Raw genomic sequence first — 21,713 nt, 5'->3', positions numbered from 1 at the left:
CAGCCGGCCTCCCCCCGCCCCTCCTCCCGCCCGGGGCGGCCCTGCCTCAGTTTCTCATCCGTGGCCTGCCTCCCCATTCCGTTTAGGTCTCGTTTGCCAGAACCCTTGCGTCAACCGAGAGGACTCCTAGTGGGCCCGTCTGGGGGCTCCGGAGTTGCGGTCTGTTTTGGGAGGGGGGCGGTCGGTCCCTGGAGGACTTGTCTTGAAGCTGCATGGTAAGGAACACCACGATTTTTCTTCCACGTTTAGCTGGAGATGTTTGTGGAAGCTGATGGAAGTTGTAGGGAACAGTGCGCTCCCCCTGGACACCTCTGTTGGGCTTTGGGTCCGTGGCAGGTGGGCTCGGCTCCAGCCTTGTCTGGGGTTGAACATCAAGGAGTAAGACTTACAGCTGGAATACACACGGAGTGGATGGGGAGCCCCTGGGGGCTCCTTTGCTCCCTCCCCTCCCCCCCCATAGGCACCTCTCTGCTCCAGTGTTGTCATTCATTACAAGCCCTCGCCCTAGCTTTGCATTTCTTGTTAGCTATATGACCTTGCACAGGCCATTTTGTTTTTGGCTGAATTTCCTTATCTGCAAGATGGGGCGGTCAAGAATGCCCTCCTTCTAGGGCGCCTGGGTGGCTCAGTTGGTTGAGCGACTGCCTTGGCTCAGGTCATGATCCCGGAGTCCCTGGATCGAGTCCCGCATCGGGCTCCCTGCTCGGCAGGGAGTCTGCTTCTCCCTCTGACCCTCCCCCCTCTCATGTGCTCTCTCTCATTCTCTCTCTCAAATAAATAAATAAAATCTTTAAAAAAAAAAAAAAAAAGGAATGCCCTCCTTCTAGAGCTACTGCAAGGGTCCAAAGAGATGGCCCAGTTAACAATAAGCCGGCCCCAATTTTCTCTGCACAGAGTAAACAATGAATTGTAGCTGTTAGCATTACAGTCATTATCAGGGGCTGGATGAGACCTCCTGTGCTGACCCTCGAGGGAAGGGCAGCCCTCTTGGGGCCATCTTCTGACCTCTAGCTCTGCCATCCCAGGAAGCCTCCTCCTCTCCTCCTCTGCATGCCCCCTGGTTTCCAGCTATTGTGGGGTGGGGGTGGGATCAGTCGGGTTGGCTATGTGGCCGGGACCAAAACCAGTGGCTTCTGGTTTTGACCCAGTGGTTCTCAACAGGGGGTGATCCTGCCCTCCCAGGGGACACTGGGCAATGTCATGCCTGGAGAGGGTGTGTGTGCATGCTACTCGCATCTAGTGAGTGAATGTTGCCAAACATTGTGCAGTGCACAGGACGATCCCGCAGGGGCCCCAAGAATGATCTGGCACCAATGGCAGTAATGCTGAGGTCTGGGAAACCTTGTGCTGCCAAGTGGGAAAAAATTTAGACCCCCTAGCTCACACTAGATCCCAGAATAGATTTCTGATAGGTTAGACAGCTGTTATATGGTATACACTAGGGTGACCCCCCAGGGTCCATGAGTCCCTTCCTCTAACCGCCCCACTCAGACGTGTATTTAAATGGGTGCAGCATCCTAGGACCTCAGTAGGTCAGATGATTATGAAGGCAGTGTCTTTTGGTGGGGGGGGGGGGTCAGTGGGATTCTGTAACCCAGGGGATCTCAGCTGGGGCTGACATGCCCCTCAGGGGACACTTCACAGTGTCTGGAGACATTTCTGTTTGTTACAAGCTGGGGAATGCTACTGGCAGCAAGTGGGTGGAGCCCAGGGATGCTGCTCAACACCCTACAAGGCAAAGAATTATCAAAACGCCAAATGTCAATAAGGCCAAAAGTAGAGAAACCCCGATTTAGACCTTTGAGGTTATGACCTAGTGTGTTGTTAATAATTGATCCCTGAGACATGGAGGTTCACTGGCCCATGTTAATATGTATCAAAAATTCATAAACTCCATGTTGACATAATTTCTGTTAACATATCAAGAGTCATTAAAAAAAAAACCCATACAAATGGAAGTGGCTCTGCTGGGAGGGGCTGATTTGGGGCTCAGTCCCAGAAAAATGGGGTTTCCTGTGTCACCCCACCAGGGCAGGGTTGATCTGGGTTATGGACTGAGCCCCAGAGAGCAGGGCTTCCTGGATTAGCCCACCTCGGAAGGGACAGTCTCTAGAGAGTACGGCCCTGTTGTGCCCTTGACCTCTCTCTGCATCAGGGCATCCCTTGGGTTCCCTGGTGGTCTTCGGGAGAGCAGAGGGAGGGCAAAGGGAGGAGAGAATGGAGAGCAAGGGTGGCCTCCTAGCACCTGGAGCTGCTGGGACCTGGCAATGCCAGAGAAGTAAAGAGGCCAGAGATGCAGAGAGCCTGCAGGGAGGAAGTGGGGAGGGGGTTGGGGTGGGCTGATGTCATCTGTCCCCCATGGCTGCCCCTCTGCGGTCTGGCCTCTCCTGGGCTTCCTTCCCTGGAGGTAAAAGTCAGGTGTACCATGGCCTCCAGGCAAACAGACCCTCCCTGGTAGCATGGTATCACCTACCACCCAGAAAGCTATCAAGACTCCCTGTGGGAATCCGGAGACCAGATTATATGGGCGGTGCCAGGAGTCCCAAGATCCGGATGTAGCCCTTGAATAGAGCCAGGGACAAGAAAACGGGCTGGATGGTGGGCCGTTAAGAACCAGGTTTTTTGGGGCGCCTGGGTGGCTCAGTCGTTAAGCATCTGCCTTCGGCTCAGGTCATGATCCCAGGGTCCTGGGATTGAGCCCCCATCGGGCTCCCTGCTCAGCGGGAAGCCTGCTTCTCCCTCTCCCACTCCCCCTGCTTGTGTTCCCTCTCTCGCTGTGTCTCTCTCTGTCAAATAAGTAAATAAAATCTTAAAAAAAAAAAAAAAAAAGAACCAGGTTTTTTGTCTCCACGTGCCGGCCTGCCGATAGAGCTGGGGGGCAGGCAGCCCGCATCTGGAAGCCCCAGGAGTGGGTATGCAGAGGGACTCCACCCTGGGGCTGCATTTTTGCACCCACCTGCCTGTCTGACCCTGGGCAGCCATGGTGTGAGGCAGGGCGTTCTATCTTGCCAGTTTTTTTTTTTTTTTTTAAAGATTTTATTTATTTATTTGAGACAGAGAGAATGAGAGACAGAGAGCATGAGAGGGAGGAGGGTCAGAGGGAGAAGCAGACTCCCTGCTGAGCAGGGAGCCCGATGCGGGACTCGATCCCGGGACTCCAGGATCATGACCTGAGCCGAAGGCAGTCGCTTAACCAACTGAGCCACCCAGGCACCCTATCTTGCCAGTTTTGTATGGAAATGGATTTCTGCATCCAAAGAGGCTATTGGCTCTGGCCCCCTGAAGCCATCACCGTAAGAGAGCTATGCTATTAACTACACTCGAGTGTTGGGAGAAATAGAGGGTTTCCCATGCGGTCAGGTGAGACCCTACCAGGAGGCTCATGCTGTGGCCGGGTACTCCCACCTCTTGTCCGTGTGGCATCTCCAATTGAACCAGGTTGGCCTCATCAGGGAGCCCTCAAAGAGCAGGGATAGGGCTCCCGATATTGAAATGGAAAACAGAAAACAAAAATCCCATTTTAAAACGCCAGGTTAATTTACTTCCTTGGAATGAGCAGGAAGAACAGGGAAGTGGCTGTTGGGCATTTCAGGGAGAAATCAGGCATCAGCACGTGGGAAATACGAGGTGAAGAATTCCCTGAGACCTAGAACTTTCTGTGCACTAAATCGACCACCCTTTCTGAGGTCTGCAAAACCTGGGAAAGGCCTGCCTTCTAGTTGTGTGTGATCTGTCCACCATGTGGGGCCCACATTGCCACCCTGTCTGTGAGCCTCGAGGCATTGCCGGCATGCACCCCAACCCCCGATCCACCTCGGGGTGGGGGGGATGGAGTCCGTTTTGTCTATTATTAATGATAATAGTGATGTTTCAACCAGATCTTGTTCGAAGTGCTTTGAGTGTGTCAGCTCGTTTATGTTTGAGCTCAAGAAACCACAACCCTAGGAGGCAGGTGCTGTCTGCGTGCCCATTTTACAGATGCGGAAATGGAGGTCCTAGGAGGTTGAGTATCTCACACACAGTGGAGGCTGGGAATAAAGTCCATACATTCCAGCTCCAGAGCCCCTGATGGTTTATCTCGACAGCGGTAGTTACTTTGTTACTTGGTCTTTAAAAAAAGAAAAAAGAAGAAGGGCTGGCAGTTGAATGCGGTTGTGCTGTCTTTCAGGAGGAAAATGTTGCCGGTGTGACCAGTAGCTGGTGTGAGCCGTGTGACTGTGACGTGCTCCTTGGCCTGGCCTCTCTCTATGCCATTGTGTCTGCCCACCACGTTGCCCGGGTGTTCTGGGCGGACTCTGATGTGTGCGATCTGATGCCACCACCCAAGTCTGTGCTTGCTTTGTCCTCTGGGCCCGTGGGTCACTGACTCCTTTCCAGAGGCTCCCTTAGACCTCCACCTCCACGGGGTCTGGTTTCCCTCCCCCCTGCCCTGGCAGAGCCCAGCCCCGGGCATGAACCCAGCCTGGCACGGGCCCTCTCCAGCTGCAGAGAGGGGGTAGACGGAGAGTTCTGGAAGTTGCTGTTCCAGGACAGGGATGCTGAATGAGCCTTAAGAGGAGATAGGCCCTCCCCATTCTTGCCCGCCCAACTCCAGGGGCGCACACAAGCTCTATGGAGGCCTGGTACTGCTGACACTGAGCATGTGGGAGGGGGTGGGGGGACAACGGGGCATTCTCTGGCCTTGCCTGGCGTGTGGCCAGCCTCCCACTAACACTCGCCACCAGATACACCATGGAGTCCATCCCCACGGAGGCGCGCTCAGAACAGAAGGATTTTCTGGGAGATGGGTGGGGGAGGGCTGACACTGGCTGACATCAGATGGGGCTGGGGTGTGGTGGGGCTGCCTCCTGGGTTCCTCTCGTTGCCCACCCACTTGCCTGGCATCGAGGACATCTTCGGGGTGCCTGGTGCAGGCGTCATTGGTGATGTAGCTGCTCTTTTGGTTGGAGGAAGCCGGGTCGGGCAGGAAGTGGGGCCTTAAGTGGCCCGTGGGTCATGCTGCCAAATGTGAAGGTGCCCAGATGCCCGGAGACCGTGGCCACGTGGGTGCTGCTGGTGAGCTCAGATGCAGGTCCTGGACCCAGGGCATCTCTCCCCGGCTGATCTGTGAGCCACACTGGAGTGGGGAGGGCTCAACACCACGGGGCAGGGGTGCCACAGGCGTGGGAAGTCCCCAACCCTTTGTCTCAGACAGACTGCATGTCCCACTTCATGTGGAAAGGAGGGGTGTCTCCCTATTCAGACACGGGCAGGGGTTCCGTATCCAAAAGGGGCCGGACTTCCTGCTACACCTGGAAAAATGTACAGACTTCCTCCCATATGCCTGAAAATGGTGGGGCTTCCCTTTTCACCAGGATAAAGAGGCAGGATGTTCTCTCTATGTTTGAAAGAGGGAGATTTTCCAACTCCCCAGGGAAGGGGCAGTACTGAATTCTGCTTTATGACTATGGGGGTGGGCTTCCCTGTCTACGGGGGGAAAGGGGCTGAGCCTCCTCTTGTTCCATGCTTAATGCAAAGGGTGAGCCTTACCTTCTCTTCAAGGAAAGTTCTATGTCATGGAGCAGCGAGATTTCCCATTTCATTAGGAAAAGATTGGGTACCTCCTCCTGGCTCTGGCCTATGCTTTGTCAGAAGAAGGGGTGCAGTTTGCATGTCACCCCCGCACGGGGTGAAAGTGGACAGCCCCTTACCATGAAGAGGGAGATTAAGCAACCCATGATGATGAATGCTGAGTCCTTGAGGACGTAATGGGCCACCCCGGGGGGCATCTGACAGTGGTGTCATTGCAAGGAGTCCTGGATGTAGGGTACTGATAAATTGCTCTCGCTCAGCACACTGGGGATGCTGACTGACAGGGGAGGGGAAGACCCCACTTATGGGCAGGTGGCCTGAGGCCTACTCTCCTTAGGCCTTCTGGTTAGTCTGTCCTTCCTGCATCTCCACAGCCTGGATGTGGTGGGAGGGCGGGGACGGCTGTGTAGGGAAGATGGTCTGGACAGAAGGCCGGAGGAGGACAGAGCCCAAGGGACTCATGCATGGGAGGGGGTCCTGTGCATGCGATGGGTCGGGGGTTAGAATAATGAGGTGGGCAGGCTCACTTTCTGTATGTGTTTGCATCCCGACGTATGTGTGTATGTGTGTATGATGTGTGTGTGTGTTTTTAAGATTTTATTTATTTATTTGACAGAGAGAGACACAGTGAGAGAGGGAACACAAGCAGGGAGAGTGGAAGAGGGAGAAGCAGTCCTCCCGCGGAGCAGGGAGCCCGATGCAGGGCTCAATCCCAGGACCCTGGGATCATGACCTGAGCTGAAGGCAGGCACTGGTGTGAATGCTGTGTGTGAGCAGGGTCTGGGGTCCCTCACCTGACACCACATCCTGAAGTCAGGCAGGGCAAGGGGTCCTGTCTGAGGCTCTCTGTCAGGCCCACCCACCTTAGAGACCTACCCCAGGCCTGCCACCCTGTCCTCCTGTTGCCCACTGAAGTCTGGGGGGACTAGGTAGTTGGAACCCAGCCTCCCACGGCCCCGCCAGCTCCCTTCCTGGGTTGAGGGAAAAGCTCATGTCCCAGCCTGCCCTCCCCTTCCCAGTGAGGGGGCTTTGGTCACCAGCTCTACCCACTGGGCAGATGCAAGCCTCACGTCTAGACCCCAGGCAAACTCAGGCCATAGAGACACATCCACACACAGAGTCTAACCTACACAATTACACAGTACAACGACACAGTCTGACCCAGACTCAGAGATTCAGATATACACAGGCAGACACACAATGCAACAACGTACCCACAACACACATAGGCCCGTATAGACCCAGCCACACACCAAGCTACACAAATGCCATCAGATCCACCCCAACCCAGCTGCATAGTCAGGTGCCTATAAACGAAGTGCAATTGCAGGAGTCCCCCATACTGGAGACACCTCTCCAAGCCAATGCAACACACGGCACGACAACACAATCACACAACACACAACACAGAGACCCACATACATACCACAGAGTCGGATACACACAGATAAGCTCTACACTCAGACCTCAGGAGAGACAGAGCCCGATGTAGAAATGGACCAGATGTACACGTGTGTGTGACACGCATGCCTGAACACACGTACACGGAATCACACACTCACATGGATATAAGCACAATGCAGGCCGACCTCAGACACACAGACAGACTCATATACAACCTTCTCACAAACACACCCAGAGGTACACAATACAGACCCCCCCCCCGACACACAGACAGACTCAGAGATACCGCTCAAAAAGACAGACAGCAAAGAAAATCATATGAGAGACTGAAAGAAAAGGTTGAAGGGAGAAAATAAAGTCACACACAAGACGGACAAAAAAGAAAAAGACACACAGCCAGATGCTGTTCTGGGCACACAGACCCAGGGAGACAGGCAAACATCCCAAAGTCACGCTTGCGGAGAATCCCTTTCTCCCCCATTCACACAGACACAAATTGACCCAGACATCCCCAAAATACACTGACGAGCACACAGGTGTGAAGACACGTGCCCCAAGGACACACACAAGGGCAGCCAGCAAGCCCCCAGTCTAGCGACCCCTTGGACAAAGACAGGCAGATGGGGCGCCTGGGTGGCTCAGTCGTTAAGCGTCTGCCTTCAGCTCTGGTCATGATCTCAGGGTCCTGGGATCGAGCCCCACATCGAGCCCCGCATCGAGCCCCGCATCGGGCTCCCTGCTCAGCGGGAGGCCTGCTTCTCCCTCTCCCACTCCCCCTGCTTGTGTTCCCTCTCTCACTGTGTTTCTTTCTGTCAAATAAATAAATAAATAAAATCTTAAAAAAAAAAAGGCAGATAGACCCTTCCACAGACCTTTGGGTGTTGGCACTGCGGGGGCTCAAGGCTGGTGGGGAGGGGCTCACCCAGCAGCAGACACAACATTCCAAAGCCACCAGCTTTGGTCCAGGTGTGCTGTCCAGGTGTGCAGCCAGGTGGGGCGGGAGTCTCCTGCGAATGTCCCCAGGCCACAGGCACTGGCACCAGATCACCATCTGGGGCAAGGCCAAGATCGTGTGTGGTAAATTTATGGACTGTGGGGGCGACAGGGTGGGCGCACCCACCCGGACTGGGGTTAGAATTCATGAGCTGGATGGGGCCTGGACAGTGAAGACCACTGTGGGCAGGGCAGTTAGACCAGGGATGGGGAAGTTAGGAGGCGCAGGGTTCTTGAAAGGTGGAACCCAGGAAATGCCGGAGGATTTTAGATGGGAAATAAAAGGGCAGAGCCTGGGGAGAGGGTGGTGCTGGATTGAGGGAGGTAATAAAGTAGGAGGGGCAGGAGAGTGGGCAGGGCCTGCCTAGGAGGCTGATGGCTGGGAAACGCGCCGAATCTAAAGAGAATGACAGGGAAGTGGGCAGGACTGAAGGTGGGTAGGACCTGCGAGTCTGAGAGCTGGGGAAGTGGGCGGGGCCTGAGAATGACAGCGAACTGGGCGGGATTGGGAGGCTGATGGGGGCGAAGTGGGCGGAGCCTAGGGAGATAACGGAGTAGTAGGCGGGACTTGGGGAGTGGGCAAGACCTGGAAGGGGGAAGGGCTGGGAAGTGGGCGGGACTTGTGGAGGGGGCAAGGCCTGGAAGGCTGATGGCTGGGAAGTGGGCGGAGCCTAGGGAGATAACGGAGTAGTAGGCGGGACTTGGGGAGTGGGCAAGACCTGGAAGGGGGAAGGGCTGGGAAGTGGGCGGGACTTGTGGAGGGGGCAAGGCCTGGAAGGCTGATGGCTGGGAAGTGGGCGGAGCCTAGGGAGATACCGGAGTAGTAGGCGGGACTTGGAGAGTGGGCAAGGCCTGGAAGGGGGGAAGGGCTGGGAAGTGGGCGGGACTTGGGGAGGGGTCAACGCCTGGAAGGCCGAGGGCGGGGAAGTGGGCGGAGCCTAGGGAGAATGACGGGAAAGTGGGCGGGGCTGGGGAATGGGCAGGGCTTATGAGACGGGTCGGACCTGGAAGGGGCGGGCTCCCCTTTCTTAGGGTCAAAGTCGCGTCGGAGTTGGTTGGTAATCTTCTTGCGCCGGCTGTCTCCGCCCCCGGAATTCCAGAACGTGGTGGTTGCTTTCTGGCCGAGAGCCATGAGGGCGGGCGGTCACCCCTCCCTCTACGCCGATGGTCGCCCCGTCCCGGCGGGCACGCTCGCCGCGTCTCGTTGGCCAATGGGAGTCCGCCTCGGGGCTCACTCGGTCTTCCTCAGTACCGCGAGCAGCGCCCCGCGGGGACGCGGAGCAGGCTGCATGGAGGGGGTGGTTGAGGGTCTTCCGTCCCACTCCAGCTTCCCGGCTCTGTTCCCGTGTTCAAGGCCTGCCTGATCCGGCTCTGGCCGCCCGTCTCCCCGCTCCCCGGTCGCCACGCTCTTTCCTCACCGTCCTTTGCATTTGATGCCAAAGACCTAGAAGCAGGTTTTCCTTCTCTGAGTCTAGACCCCACCTCACGCCCCACCTCTTTGCAGCCCGGGGTTGATGATGAAAGGGGAGCCCGCCCCTTCCAGGTCCGACCCGTCTCACAAGCCTTGCCCATTCCCCCGCCCCGCCCACTTTCCCGTCATTCTCCCTAGGCTCCGCCCACTTCCCCGCCCTCGGCCTTCCAGGCGTTGACCCCTCCCCAAGTCCCGCCCACTTCCCAGCCCTTCCCCCCTTCCAGGCCTTGCCCACTCTCCAAGTCCCGCCTACTACTCCGGTATCTCCCTAGGCTCCGCCCACTTCCCAGCCATCAGCCTTCCAGGCCTTGCCCCCTCCACAAGTCCCGCCCACTTCCCAGCCCTTCCCCCTTCCAGGTCTTGCCCACTCCCCAAGTCCCGCCTACTACTCCGGTATCTCCCTAGGCTCCGCCCACTTCCCAGCCATCAGCCTTCCAGGCCTTGCCCCCTCCACAAGTCCCGCCCACTTCCCAGCCCTTCCCCCTTCCAGGTGTTGCCCTCTCCCCAAGTCCCGCCTACTACTCCGTTATCTCCCTAGGCTCTGCCCACTTCCCAGCCATCCAGCAGGGGTCGCCCGCGGCCTACGAGAAAAGGGACCTAGAGGTTCCTCAAGGAAGTGAAGGACAGGCCCCCGCGAGAGCCTGGGTCCCCACTAGGGGGTGGTGGATCTTGGGCGGTTTGAAGGACGGGGCCTGGCTTCCCTTGGTTGTGTTCCCTTGCACTTTGTGTCTTTGTTTTGAGTGCCTTCTCTGACCTTTGTGTCTCTCTAGGTCAGCGTATGTCACTGTGTGACTTGTGTGCCTTCGGTGGCCTCTGGGTGTCTGATATTGTGAGTCTCTGATTGTGTGTCCCGGAGAGCTTGAGTCTGTTGGAGGCTGTTTATGTGTGAGTGGGTATGTGTGACCATAGCCACGGGCATGTCCTTGTGTGTGCCCGTGGCTAGGTTTGGTGGCTGCTCTTTCGTATGGTTATGTGTCCAGGTATGTGTCTCAGTGAGTGTGAGCGAGAGAGTGTGTGTGTGTGTGTCTATACGGTGTGTCTGTGTGTGTCTTGGTTTGTGTCTTGATTTGTGTGATTGTGTATGACTCGAATGGAGGTATCTATTGTACCCTATGTCTGTCTGCCTTATGGCTGCCTTCCTGGGCGAGCTGGAGAGTCCCTCCAGGTGGTGGCCCTGCTGGGACTTCCTTCCTGGGGCGGGAGGGCTTGCTTCCCAGCAGAATGATCTGGCTTCTCATGCCAGGCCCCTCTGAGGGGTTGTAGGGGTTGGCCCTGGTCTGCCTGGATCTTCCCCATCCCTGTGTCCTTCTACTGCCCTTAGCAGGGAAACACCATTTCCTGCCTTTGATGTCACTGATGCTAAATTTTCCCTTCTTCAGCTCGGGCTACTGGTTTCTTTCTACGTGTGTGCGCACCTGACCACAATTCCGTACTTAACATCAAAAAACCAAAACAAAGCAAAACAGTAGCACATGGAAAATGCAAGTGGGCAAAAGCATGTACAGTGAAAGAGCCACATTGCTCACCTCTGAATCCTCTGGTTTTTTTCTATACCTTCTAGAAATCTGCTGTGCAAATATATCTCCGCTCTAAAACAAAACAACGTATTCAGTACATAGCATCCTGCAGCTTACTTAACCCTTAGTGAGAGATCTTTATTGAGCCCCAAGGAGATGACTCAACCTTCTCCACGGCTTGATTACCAAACTTTTTCTGGCCATTTCTTTTTTTTTTTTTAAGATTTTTAAAATTTATTTATTTGAGAGAGAGAATGAGAGAGAGAGAGCGTCAGAGGGAGAAGCAGACTCCCTGCCGAGCAGGGAGTCCGATGCGGGACTCGATCCTGTGACTCCAGGATCATGACCTGAGCCGAAGGCAGTAGCTTAACCAACTGAGCCACCCAGGCGCCCTGGCCATTTTTTTTTCAATGACTGCTTTGGCTATTTGCATTCCGAAAACACTTTTGAACCGACATTCCTGCCTGTCTGTCTTTCCGTCCGGATGCCTGCACTAGTTTTTGGACCCTGGTGGTGTGTTCCATCGAATCACAAGGAGAACCAGGCCGCCAGAAATGATGGCTAACCCTACAGAGCACCTCCCTATCCCGGACAATAATCCTATGAGGTGGTCACTGCTGTTAGCCACACTTCTTAGATGGGAAAACCGAGGCACAGATAAGGGAAAGAATGTGCTCAAGATCATACAACTAGCAAGGGGCAGAGCTGGGATTTGAAGCCGAGCAGTTTGGATGTTGTGCCAGGGTTGTTCCTCAACTAAAGACACACCTGTGCACACACGGGACCCCTCCCCGTCCTCATTCCTAAACATGCAACATCACATTGGAATCACACAATTCCGAAGCAGCTGGCTGTGCACCCCAACTCCACAAAGCTGATCCCGGGTCATGATCCCGGGGTCCTGGGATGGAGACCTGCATCGGGCTCCCTGCTCAGTTGGGGAGCTTGCTTCTCCCTCTGCCTGCTGCCCCCCCCCACACCCCGCTTGTGCTCTCTTGCTCTCTCTCTGAATAAATAAAATCTTAAAAAAAACAAAACAAAACAAAATAAACAAAGAAAAAACCCCAAACACATTGCCATGATTCAAGACCAATTTTATTCGATTCGGTTCTTTCCTTCCCTTTTTTCTTCTTTTCTTGTTTACACACCCCCGTTTGGTCCCTTGCTCACTTGCTTGCTTTCTCACTGTGTACTTACTCAGCAAACATCACTAATGTTCTCTGTTAGGCTTTGCCTCTGCCCTGGGGGAGACAGAGGATCCAGGCCAGCTGGAAGTTGACACAGGCGGGGGTGGGGTGGGGAGGCCACAGGTAGGGGCTAGGAGGCAATGTGGAACCCAGGGAAAAGGAGATGAATTTTACTAGGAAAAATCAAGGCACACTTCCTGGAGAAGGTACCTGTTCACTGGGCCTCACAGGGGTGAGGGCCAGTGCTCCTCCCTCCAACTACTTCCTGCCCAGTCCCTCCCTTGAGCCCTATGATGGTAAGGGTGAGGATTCAGGTCCTACCCCAGAGGTGAGGAAAACGGCCCACACTCACCTTGGGGAGACCGCTGAACGCAGAGGTGCAACTCCACTGAACGTGGGGTGCTAGAGGGTGATGCTGAGCACCTTGTGATGGGCAGGGCTGCCTGGCTCAGATGTCCCGACCACAGCAGCACGTCATGGCACTCCCTGGCTGTGGCCTGAGCCTTCCCCGGGCTGCCAGGCCTTGTTTCCCCTCCTTGGGGGGAGTGTATAGATTGCTGTCGAGCCCCTGGGTGTAGGGAGTTCCGAACAGTCACCGTGAGTCACTGAGGCTAAGTGACTCCAACTTTTGGAGTCTTAGTTTCTGCATCCGCCTATTGGGGATGACGGTGTTACGGGGGTTGTGGGAGATTCAGAGATCATATGATGCCAGCTCCCCTTTATCGAGCATTCACGATGTGCCTGGCCGTCCTCCTGGCAAGCTCTTAACCACCCTTGGAGACCTACTTTTATTCCCATTTACCATATCAGGAAAAATGAGGCTCAGGGAGGTAAAGCCGCCTGGCCAAGATCACAAGCAAGACATTCGAGAGGTGAAATTCAAGCCTCTAGAGAAGAAGCAGTAACTTTTTTTTTTTCCCTGAAATGGCCCAGAGAGAGTGAATATTTTGGGCTTTGTGGGCCAGTCTCTCTTGCAACACTCGACTCTGCCATAGCACTGCAAAGACAACCATAGACGCCCCGCAAATGAATGGGCACAGGGGCGGGGTGCCGATAGAACTTTATTTGTTAAGTGAAATAAGTCAAGCAGAGAAAGTCAATTATCATATGGTTTCACTTATTTGTGGAACATAAGGAATAGCATGGTGAACATTAGGAGAAGGAAGGGAAAAATGAAGGGGGGGAAATCGGATGGCGAGACGAACCATGAGAGACTATGGACTCTGAGAAACAAACTGAGGATTTCAGAGGGGAGGGGGTGGGGGGGTTGGGTAAGACCGGTGATGGGAAATTAAGGAGGGCACGTACTGCATGGAGCACTGGGTGTTACACGAAAACAATGAATCGTGGAACACTACATCAAAAACTAATGATGTATGGTGGTTAACATAACATAATAAAAAAAGCAAAAAAAAAAAAAAAGAACTTTATTTGTGGACTCCGACATTTGAATTGCCTATAATTTGCACATGCTGTGAAATCTTCTTTTGACGTTGCCCTGCCATTTAAAACCAGAAACAAACACAAAATGTGTCGTTGGTGGACTGTACTTTGTTGACCTCTCGAGTTCATGCTGGTAACTGCCATGCTATATACTTCATTCATTCATTCAGTGAATACTATCGAGGCTGGCAGCCGGAGATGTGACTCTTCAGGAGATAACAATCTCCTGGGCAAAACAAGCAAGGAAATGAAACGAACGAGTGTATTTCAGATGGTGGAAATGCTACCAAGGAAATCCCATGGGGCATATAACCCAGACCCAAGAGCAGGACACTTTCATTTGGGTCCTTGGAGAAGGTGATGCCTGTGGACTCCCAAGTACCTCTTTCTGTAATTTTTTTTTTTTGTCAGCGGAGGCAATCCCCGGCTATGGCTTGCTGTGGGGTAGGGCTTACTAGTAAAGAGGCTGGCCCATGGCCTGTGAGCTTCTTGGCGGGGTGATGCCATTGGGAGAGGACACTTTGGCCTCAGGATCGGTAAATCTTTCTTCCTGGTTGGTCCGATTCCTAGGAGAGGGGTCTCTTACTGTCCCATTTCCCAGTCCTGGGTGCTGAGTGAGGGCGAGGGTTGGGGTGGGGGAAATTTCAGCTCCTGCATTCGTGGTCAGGGGTCTGCTTACCACTCCGGTTCCCAGCGTGATTCTCCTACCCTCAGCTGGCTTCCTCTGCCCGGAAACTGCCCTTTCGGCTCTCCGGAGGAAAAAGCAACTCTAGAAATGGCTGTTTTTCCGCTCTGCTGGGGAGAAAAGCTGGTGTCTCTTTTGGGGGATCTATTGAAGCAAACTCCTCAATGTTAGCAGTCATCCGCCACACTCTCTTTTGGAGTTGGGAGGGGGTCACCCCCAGCCGGGGAGCCTTGGGGGATGGCGATGGTGGAATTCTGCTACGGAGATGATATTTGGCTTCCTGCCCTGCTGGCTAACAATTTCGGTTTAGTTTTCAAAACAATCGCTTAGTTGTCACCGCAATGGGGTTTCAGGAAAGTGCTAGTAGAACGTGGTGCTCGGCTCATCCTCTCTACCGGCAGTGATGTTGGAACTGAAAGTGTCGCTGCCTGCAGGTCTGGAAAAGAACATTCCAGCCAGAGGGATGGCAGGTGGAAAGGAACGACCCTGGTACAAGGCACTGGCATCTCTAACTTAGGCGAGCCTCAGAATCCCTGCCTGGAGGGCTCAACCACACATTGATTCCTGGGCTTCTCTGCTCCCAGAGTGTCAATAGGCCTAGTTTGCGGTGCTAGAATTTGCATAACTAACAAATCCCCAGGTGCTGCTGCCTGGCTAGTTTGCTAGGTCGGGTGTCACACTTTGTAAACTGTTCAGATACAGGAAACATTAGCACCTATTAGCATCAACAACAGCCAGCACCGTGACTGCTTCCGGTAATTCTCCGAGGAGGCCCAATACAACAAAATAGAACGCAGGGCAATCATCCCATAACGATTCCGCTGAACCCAAATCCCGACCCCCGCCCCCCCGCCCGCATTTCCCGGCTGCCACTGATGCAATACTGGGATCCCTTGCCTGGCCAGTGTCCACCTGGCCCGGCCCGGAGGAGCCGAGCTTCTGGAGGAGGCCAGGGCTTTCCCAGTGCCGCCTGTCTCTCAATATACCGCGGCTTCCTCTTTTGGGTCCGGGTTTTCGCCCCTGCTCTGCTCCTCCTCCCACCCCGCCTCCACCAGTGGAGAGTGAACGGGAAATTTGAGTTTCCTCTGCTTTAGCCAAGACTGTCCCTTCCCTGTAAGGGGGATTTCTCTACCTGGACTCTCCAGCCTTCTGCTTGTGGGGTCCAGAAGGGGCCCCTGACGGGAAGCATCCAGATGGGTGGGTGGGGGCAAGCCAGGGAAGGCCCAGGGCTCCCCGGGAAGGTGAGGGAGGGTGGTGGGAGGGCTGAGTTTGCCACTCAGGGTTCCAACTGGGGCGGGGGTGGGGGGAGCTTATGCTCCAGAGAAGGGGGATGAGGCCTGGCTGTTCCCTGACCCCTCTGCAGATATGCTGGATTTAGGGGAGCGCTGGGGGAGCCCCAGTGATGGGGGGCTAGAGAGTGGCAAGAAAGAAGGGAAAGAGACAGACTGAGAGACTAAGAAACCGAAAATCAGAGAGTCAGAGACATCGAGAGACAGGGACAGACACACAGAGAGAGACAGACGCACAGAAATAATGAGGCCGAGAGATGGAAAGATCCCCTGAGACCTCGTAGGTGACAGTCCACAGAGACAAGGACAGATTAAGAGCGAGAGAGGCACAGAGAGAAGAGGCGATGCAGAGTGACGGAGAGGCACCCAGAGAGACAGAGGCAGAGAGAGAGATAACCGGGGAGGGAGAGAACCGGGGACGAAGAGGAAACGGTGGAGCAGGCCTTTGAGGGCGAGAAAGCAGATGGAAAGCGGAGAGAGATTCAGAGAAGAGAAAGTTAGGGAAACTTCAGACGGAAGGCGGAGAGGGCGGGGAGCCGGGATCCCCACCCGCTCCGCCCCGGAAAACGCGGCTTCCTGAGTTCTATAAAGCGCGGGGCCCCGGGCCCGGCTGCAGCCGCCCGCCGCCGGCCATGTGCCCCCGCACCGACGCCTGCCCGGACCCCGAGGCCCAGCGGCCGCCCGCGCCCCCCGGCAGCGCCTGCCGCCCGCTGCCCTGGGCCCTGAGCGCCGCGCTGTTGCTGCTCGCCGGCACCGGAGCCGCCTGCGCCCTCCGCTGGGCCGCGCCCCGGGCCCCCGCCGCGCCCAGCCCCGGGCTCCCCGAGCTCCCCGAGCTCCCCGAGCTCCTGCCCGACGCCCGCGCCCGCCTCCCCGACTCTCCGCAGGTGAGATGCGCCCGGAATCCCTTCTCCTACCCGGGCCCCCGAGAGCACCCCTTCTTTATCCAGGACTTCGGGGGGCACCCCCGTGAGACCCCATCTGCGTCCCGGGCCCCGGAGGGTAACCCTTTCTCCATCGCGGACCCCGAGGGCTCTTCTTTATCTCCAACCGTGAGGGGGACTCCGCGTTCTTTCCTAACTCCCGGAGAACCTCGCTTTTCTCCCGCGCCCTTGGGGTCTCCCCGTTTCCTTCCCAAGGGCCTCTTGGAGGGACTCGCTCCTCTTTTCTCTGCTGAATCACGAGGTTCTGCCCTTGCAGACTCCAGGGGTTGGGGGACCAGCTTTGGGTGCGCGTGTATGCTAGTGTGTTCATCTGGAGCAGGGGGGAGGGCTCAAGGCCTGCACAGACCCCGGGGACCCCCACTTTTCAGGGGGCTGCGGCAGCGGGAGGGGGAGCCTCCGTCCACTTTCCGCCTTTCCTCTCTCCGCAGGGCGTGTTCGCGCAGCTGGTGGCCCGAGATGGTGAGTGTCCCGCGGTCATTCCCCTTGGGCGCACGGGGGCGGGGGTGACAACAAGGCGGAGGGATCCTGGGACAGGGAGGCCTCCTCTCCCTCCATCTGACCGTCTTCCCCTCCTCTCTGAAAGCTGTCCCCTCACCTTTTTGAACCTCCTCTGTCTTCCTGACCTTCCCATGACCCTATCAGGGTGCCGGCTTTTCCTCCTCTGACTCCCAAATGTACCTACCTCAGGTTCCCTCCGGCCCCCCCGCAGACCTGGGGCTTGATTCCACTGATCCCACCTGCTCTTGTCTCTCCCGCTGGGCTCTGGGAGGTATGGCCCCCCTCTTCCCTCCCTCCCCCTCCCTCCCCCCCCTCGGTCTTCTCCCCCTTCCTGAGACTCTCCCTTCCACCTCCTCCCTCCTGAGTCCCCTCCAGGCTGTGCCACCTCCCCCATTCCCCTCACCTCCCCGCCAACCCCCTTCCTTCCTTCCCCACCTGCTCTCCCGAGTCAGACTGCCCCTCCTACCTTTGGCATCCTTTCCCCTCCTCAGGCTTCCTTCTGCTTTTCCCACCCTGCACCCCCACTCTCCCTCTTCACGACTGTCCTCCCCTCCCTCGCTGTCCTGTCCCCCCTTCCCTCACCAACTTCACCTCCTTCTCAGAACTTCTTCCTTCTGAGACCTCTGTCCCTCCCGGGCTCAGAGCCCCAGCTCCTCCTCCCCAGGGCTGCACTCCTGCTCCACAGCCATGCTCAAGGAACCTTCCCCTCTTCTTCCTCCTTCAGTACAGCTGACTGAAGGGCCCCTGCACTGGTACAGTGACCCCGGCCTGGCAGGCGTGTTCCTAGGGCCAGGCCTGAGTTACGACCAGCACACTGGGGAGCTGATGGTGGCCGAACCCGGGGTCTACTATGTTTTCCTGAACCTGAAGCTGCAGCGGGTGGTGTCCGGCAAAGGCTCCGGCTCAGTCTCTGCTGCCCTGCATCTGCAGCCGCTTGGTGTCAGGGCTGCAGCCCTGGCCCTGACCTTGGACCTGCCTCCTCCATCCTCAGAGGCCCGTGACTCCGCAGCTGGTTTCTGGGGCAGCCTGCTGCACCTGGGCGCTGGCCAGCGCCTGGGTGTTCACCTGCGGGCTGAGGAGGGGGCGCACCTCGCTTGGCAGCTCGCACAGGGTGCCACCATCTTGGGCCTCTTCAGAGTGGCCACCAAAGTCCCCGCTGGACTCCCCTCGTCGTGGCCCATTGACACGGGGCCTGGCTCCGGGCCCCTGGACCGGGAATGAATGCTGCCTTCTTTCACTGGGGCTCTTGGTTGACTGACGACCCAGCCACTCTACCTCACCTGGCTTGGCAGGGGTCCCCGCTGCTAACCCACTCCTCGAGGACTCTCCAAGTCACTCTCCCATTCCTGCCCCAAGTCGAACTTCTGGTATGTATTCTGAGCCTGAGCTCAACAGTGTACTTTATATTAATCCATTCCATTTATATTTATTGAACATCTGCTGTAGGCAAGGCCCTGTGCAGGGCCGGCGAAACAGATTAAAAAAACAGATTAAAAAAATTTATTTATGTTAATATGTGCGAAATAAAGACTCATCCCCAGCCCTGTTCTGGCATTCAGGGGGCTAGTCTTCAGGGGTCCGTGTGATGTGTGAGCTTTATTCATGCAAGTTGTTCTGAGCCGCTCCTTTGTATCAGGCACTGTTTTAGGTGTTGGGGACACAGCTATGAACAAGACAGACAGACAGCCCAGCTTTTGCCATGCTGGCCATCAGGTATGCCTGCTTGGCACCAGAACTATGATTGTGTGTGACCCCGTGTGCCTGGACCACATGGGAGAGTGTGGGATGGATGGTGCGTGGTATTGGATGATATGATACTTATAAACCTACTGACCGAGAAGTATTGAACCTTTGCTGTATGTCGGACAGCATGAGGTATCTATTTGAGACATAACAACCCTATGCTTTTGGGAGTTCATTCCCATTTTGTCATTCTCTCTGCTGGTGACGTGACCTGCTGGTGTCCGCATGGTGGAAGTACTGTGTAATGCTGTTCTGAAGGACCTGTTAGGTGACCTCATGCTGGGGACTTAACATTGGCCATGGGCATCTGCAAATGCTTCAGGTTGGCTTCACGTTATTGTGTGTGGATCACCTATTTAAGACAGTGATGGAGAAAGTGTGGATTAAACATGTAGATTAAACTCGAAAGTGTGTCTTGTCTTGAGCCGTGACGTTGGGAGGAGCACATGAGAAATTGAGGAAGTATTTGTCTTGTGTTTTCAGACCGTTATCTGATTTAGCAAAGAAGTTGCTCAAGATGACTGACAAACAAGTGAGGTGGGGACATCTTTGTTGTTCCAGTTCATCTTAGTCTTTAAAGGAACCTACCAACCTTGTCGCTTGGACCCATACGTGGCTATGGGTACCAGTGTGGGAAAAATCCAAGACCGCGTTCTGTAAGCGTTGACTATGCGGTTTGCAATGAAGAGTATTTTATAGGGACACCTGGGTGGCTCAGTTGGTTAAGCATCTGACTCTTGATTTCAAATCAGGTCATGCTCTCAGAGGTGTGGGATCTGTGTCCGCCCTGCACTCAGTGGGGAGTCTGCTTGGGATTCTCTCTCTCCCTCTGCTCCTCCCCCTGCTCGTGTGAACATGCGCACGTGCTCTCTCTCAAATAACTAAATAATTCTTTTTTTTTTTTTAAGATTTTATTTATTTATTTGAGAGAGAGAATGAGAGAGAGAGAGAGAGAGCACACATGAAAGGGGGGAGGGTCAGAGGGAGAAGCAGACTCCCCGCTGAGCAGGGAGCCCGATGCGGGACTCGATCCTGGGACTCCAGGATCATGACCTGAGCCAAAGGCAGTCGCCCAAACAACTGAGCCAACCAGGCGCCCCCTAAATAATTCTTTTAAAAAAAAAAAGGAGAGTATTTTATATGTTTTTCGTAGATACATGCTGCACATTTTTGCCAACAAAATTTATAATAAACTCACATACTCATTTTTCCCCCTCTGGAGAGCCGGTTGTTAGACATTTGCTATACACCACTGTCTCCAGACCAGCCAGTCCCCCCAGCGCCATAATTTCCCCACCCCGCAGATTTGCCTGCTGGTCCATATAAACTGGCTGGATCTTGGTTTCTTACCTAGGACAAAAGGGGGTGGGGTGGGCAGAGAAGCCTTCACAGAGCAGGTGACCTAGATGGGCCTTAGGAGGAAGAACAGGAACAAGGGAGACAGCGGTGGAAGACTGGCCCCCACTGGCCAGACAGGAGGGTGTGGGACGGGCAGTGAAGATGCGGATGTGGAAGTGAACGCCTTTTGCCTGACCCATCTCTAGCCCTTCTCAGAGTTCCTCCTGAGTGTGCAGGACTGGCATGAGCTGACACCTGTGAGTATCACCCTAACTGGGAATTAAATTATTGACCTAGTTCTAGGGGCGCCTGGCTGGCTCAGTTAGAAGAGCGTGCGACCCTTGATCTCTGGGTTGTAAGTTCAAGCCCCGAGTTGGGTGTCGAGGTTACTAAAAAATAAAAACAAACAAATAATAAATAAATAAATAAACTTAAAAAAACCCACAAAAAATAAATAAACCGTTCCATACTAGTTGGTTGTCCCGTGAAAAGGAAGTATGTGCAAAATGACAAATCCTAAGGAGCTGTAAGATGGAAGAAAAAGGTCTACGAGTGCGGCTTGATGAGAAATGGTTTATTAAGGGGACTCACAGACAGAAACCTGTTTTGAGTGGCTGCGAGAGGAGCAGGTCCCTGAAACCCCCACCTCCTGTCAGACCTGCTAGAGGCTGGGAGTCCATGGGGTGGGGGCAGGACGAGGGCACTCAGGAGGAGAATATTTGAGAATAGGTGTGTCACAGTCATGTCTCCAGAGCAGATCAAGGACCAGGGATACTCAAGGATGTGGTTAAGTAAAAGGGAAAGGATGTGTGTGGGGGTGCTGTGCTAAAGAAGGCTTTTCAGGTCAGAGCGGTCTTGGTGGCCATCTGTCCAAGATGCCTTCGGTCTGGTTCACATATTGGCAAAAGACTGTTACTGCCCCCCCCCCCCCGCCCCCATTACTAGATGCTTGCTCTGGACTTCCAAGATGGCCTTTGCCATCCAAAACCTTGCACTTGGTTCACCTCCAGGGTTGTGGGGGGGAAGGGTGCTCCGCAGAACTCTCGGTCCAGGGACCAGCGACAGGCTAACCTAGTTGTTGCCTATTTTGAATAGCACCAGGTGACGCCAGTTCTCCGGTGCAGCTGACTGGGCCAGGACGGACACATGATTCAAGCTGGGCCAATCAGATCTCCTCCACAGGAATAGGGGCGGGCCTGGCTCTACCAACCGTTCTGGTCAGGAATTGGAAGCTGTGTATGACAGAAACATGGAGGGAAGCGTGTGCAAGAGAGAGAGGGGGGCGGGGGAGGAGGAAGATGTGTGGGGATTCACAGATGAGACCGTAGAGCCCTAGAGAGACAGAGGAGCTACTGACGTTTCCTACTTGCCTCTTCCTGGTGCTGTGGGATGCCCTAGTGCCTTAGTTTCCCAGGGTTGCTCTAACAAAGTGCCATAGGGGCACCTGGTTGGGCCACTGACTCTTGATCTCAGCCCAGGCGTTGATCTCAGGGCCATGAGTTCAAGCCCCACCTTGGGCTCCAAGCTGGGCATGGAGCCTACTTAAAACAAACCACAAACAAAGTACCATAAACTGGGTGGCTTAGAGCACCAGATAATTATTTTCCACCAGTCCTGGAGGCCAGAAGTCCAA

General features: G+C 55.1%; 1 protein-coding gene across 1 annotated transcript; it reads left to right on the top strand.

Moving 5' to 3' along the window:
• The first annotated feature begins 16,119 nt into the window (after positions 1-16,119).
• Positions 16,120-19,777, top strand: TNFSF9 (TNF superfamily member 9). The gene is made up of 3 exons (XM_045870377.3): positions 16,120-16,444; positions 16,930-16,960; positions 17,724-19,777. Exons 1-3 carry the CDS (start codon positions 16,193-16,195, stop codon positions 18,218-18,220), a joined length of 780 nt encoding a protein of 259 aa, XP_045726333.1. The 5' UTR covers positions 16,120-16,192; the 3' UTR covers positions 18,221-19,777.
• Positions 19,778-21,713: the final 1,936 nt, after the last annotated feature.

The sequence above is a fragment of the Mirounga angustirostris genome, unplaced genomic scaffold, assembly GCF_029215605.1.
Source record: "Mirounga angustirostris isolate CCGP_5_RB_7025 unplaced genomic scaffold, mMirAng1.0.hap1 SCAF_1, whole genome shotgun sequence".
Lineage (NCBI taxonomy): Eukaryota > Metazoa > Chordata > Mammalia > Carnivora > Phocidae > Mirounga > Mirounga angustirostris.
Note: the sequence above shows the minus strand (reverse complement) of the source record. Positions and strands in the feature narration are given on the sequence as shown.

Bases quoted from the DNA above. Each gene is read 5' to 3' on its own strand.
- TNFSF9 (XM_045870377.3), top strand. From the start codon at position 16,193: ATGTGCCCCCGCACCGACGCCTGCCCGGACCCCGAGGCCCAGCGGCCG. The intron at 16,445-16,929 runs GTGAGATGCGCC...CTCTCTCCGCAG, and splicing joins GCCTCCCCGACTCTCCGCAG to GGCGTGTTCGCGCAGCTGGT. The intron at 16,961-17,723 runs GTGAGTGTCCCG...TTCCTCCTTCAG, and splicing joins GCAGCTGGTGGCCCGAGATG to TACAGCTGACTGAAGGGCCC.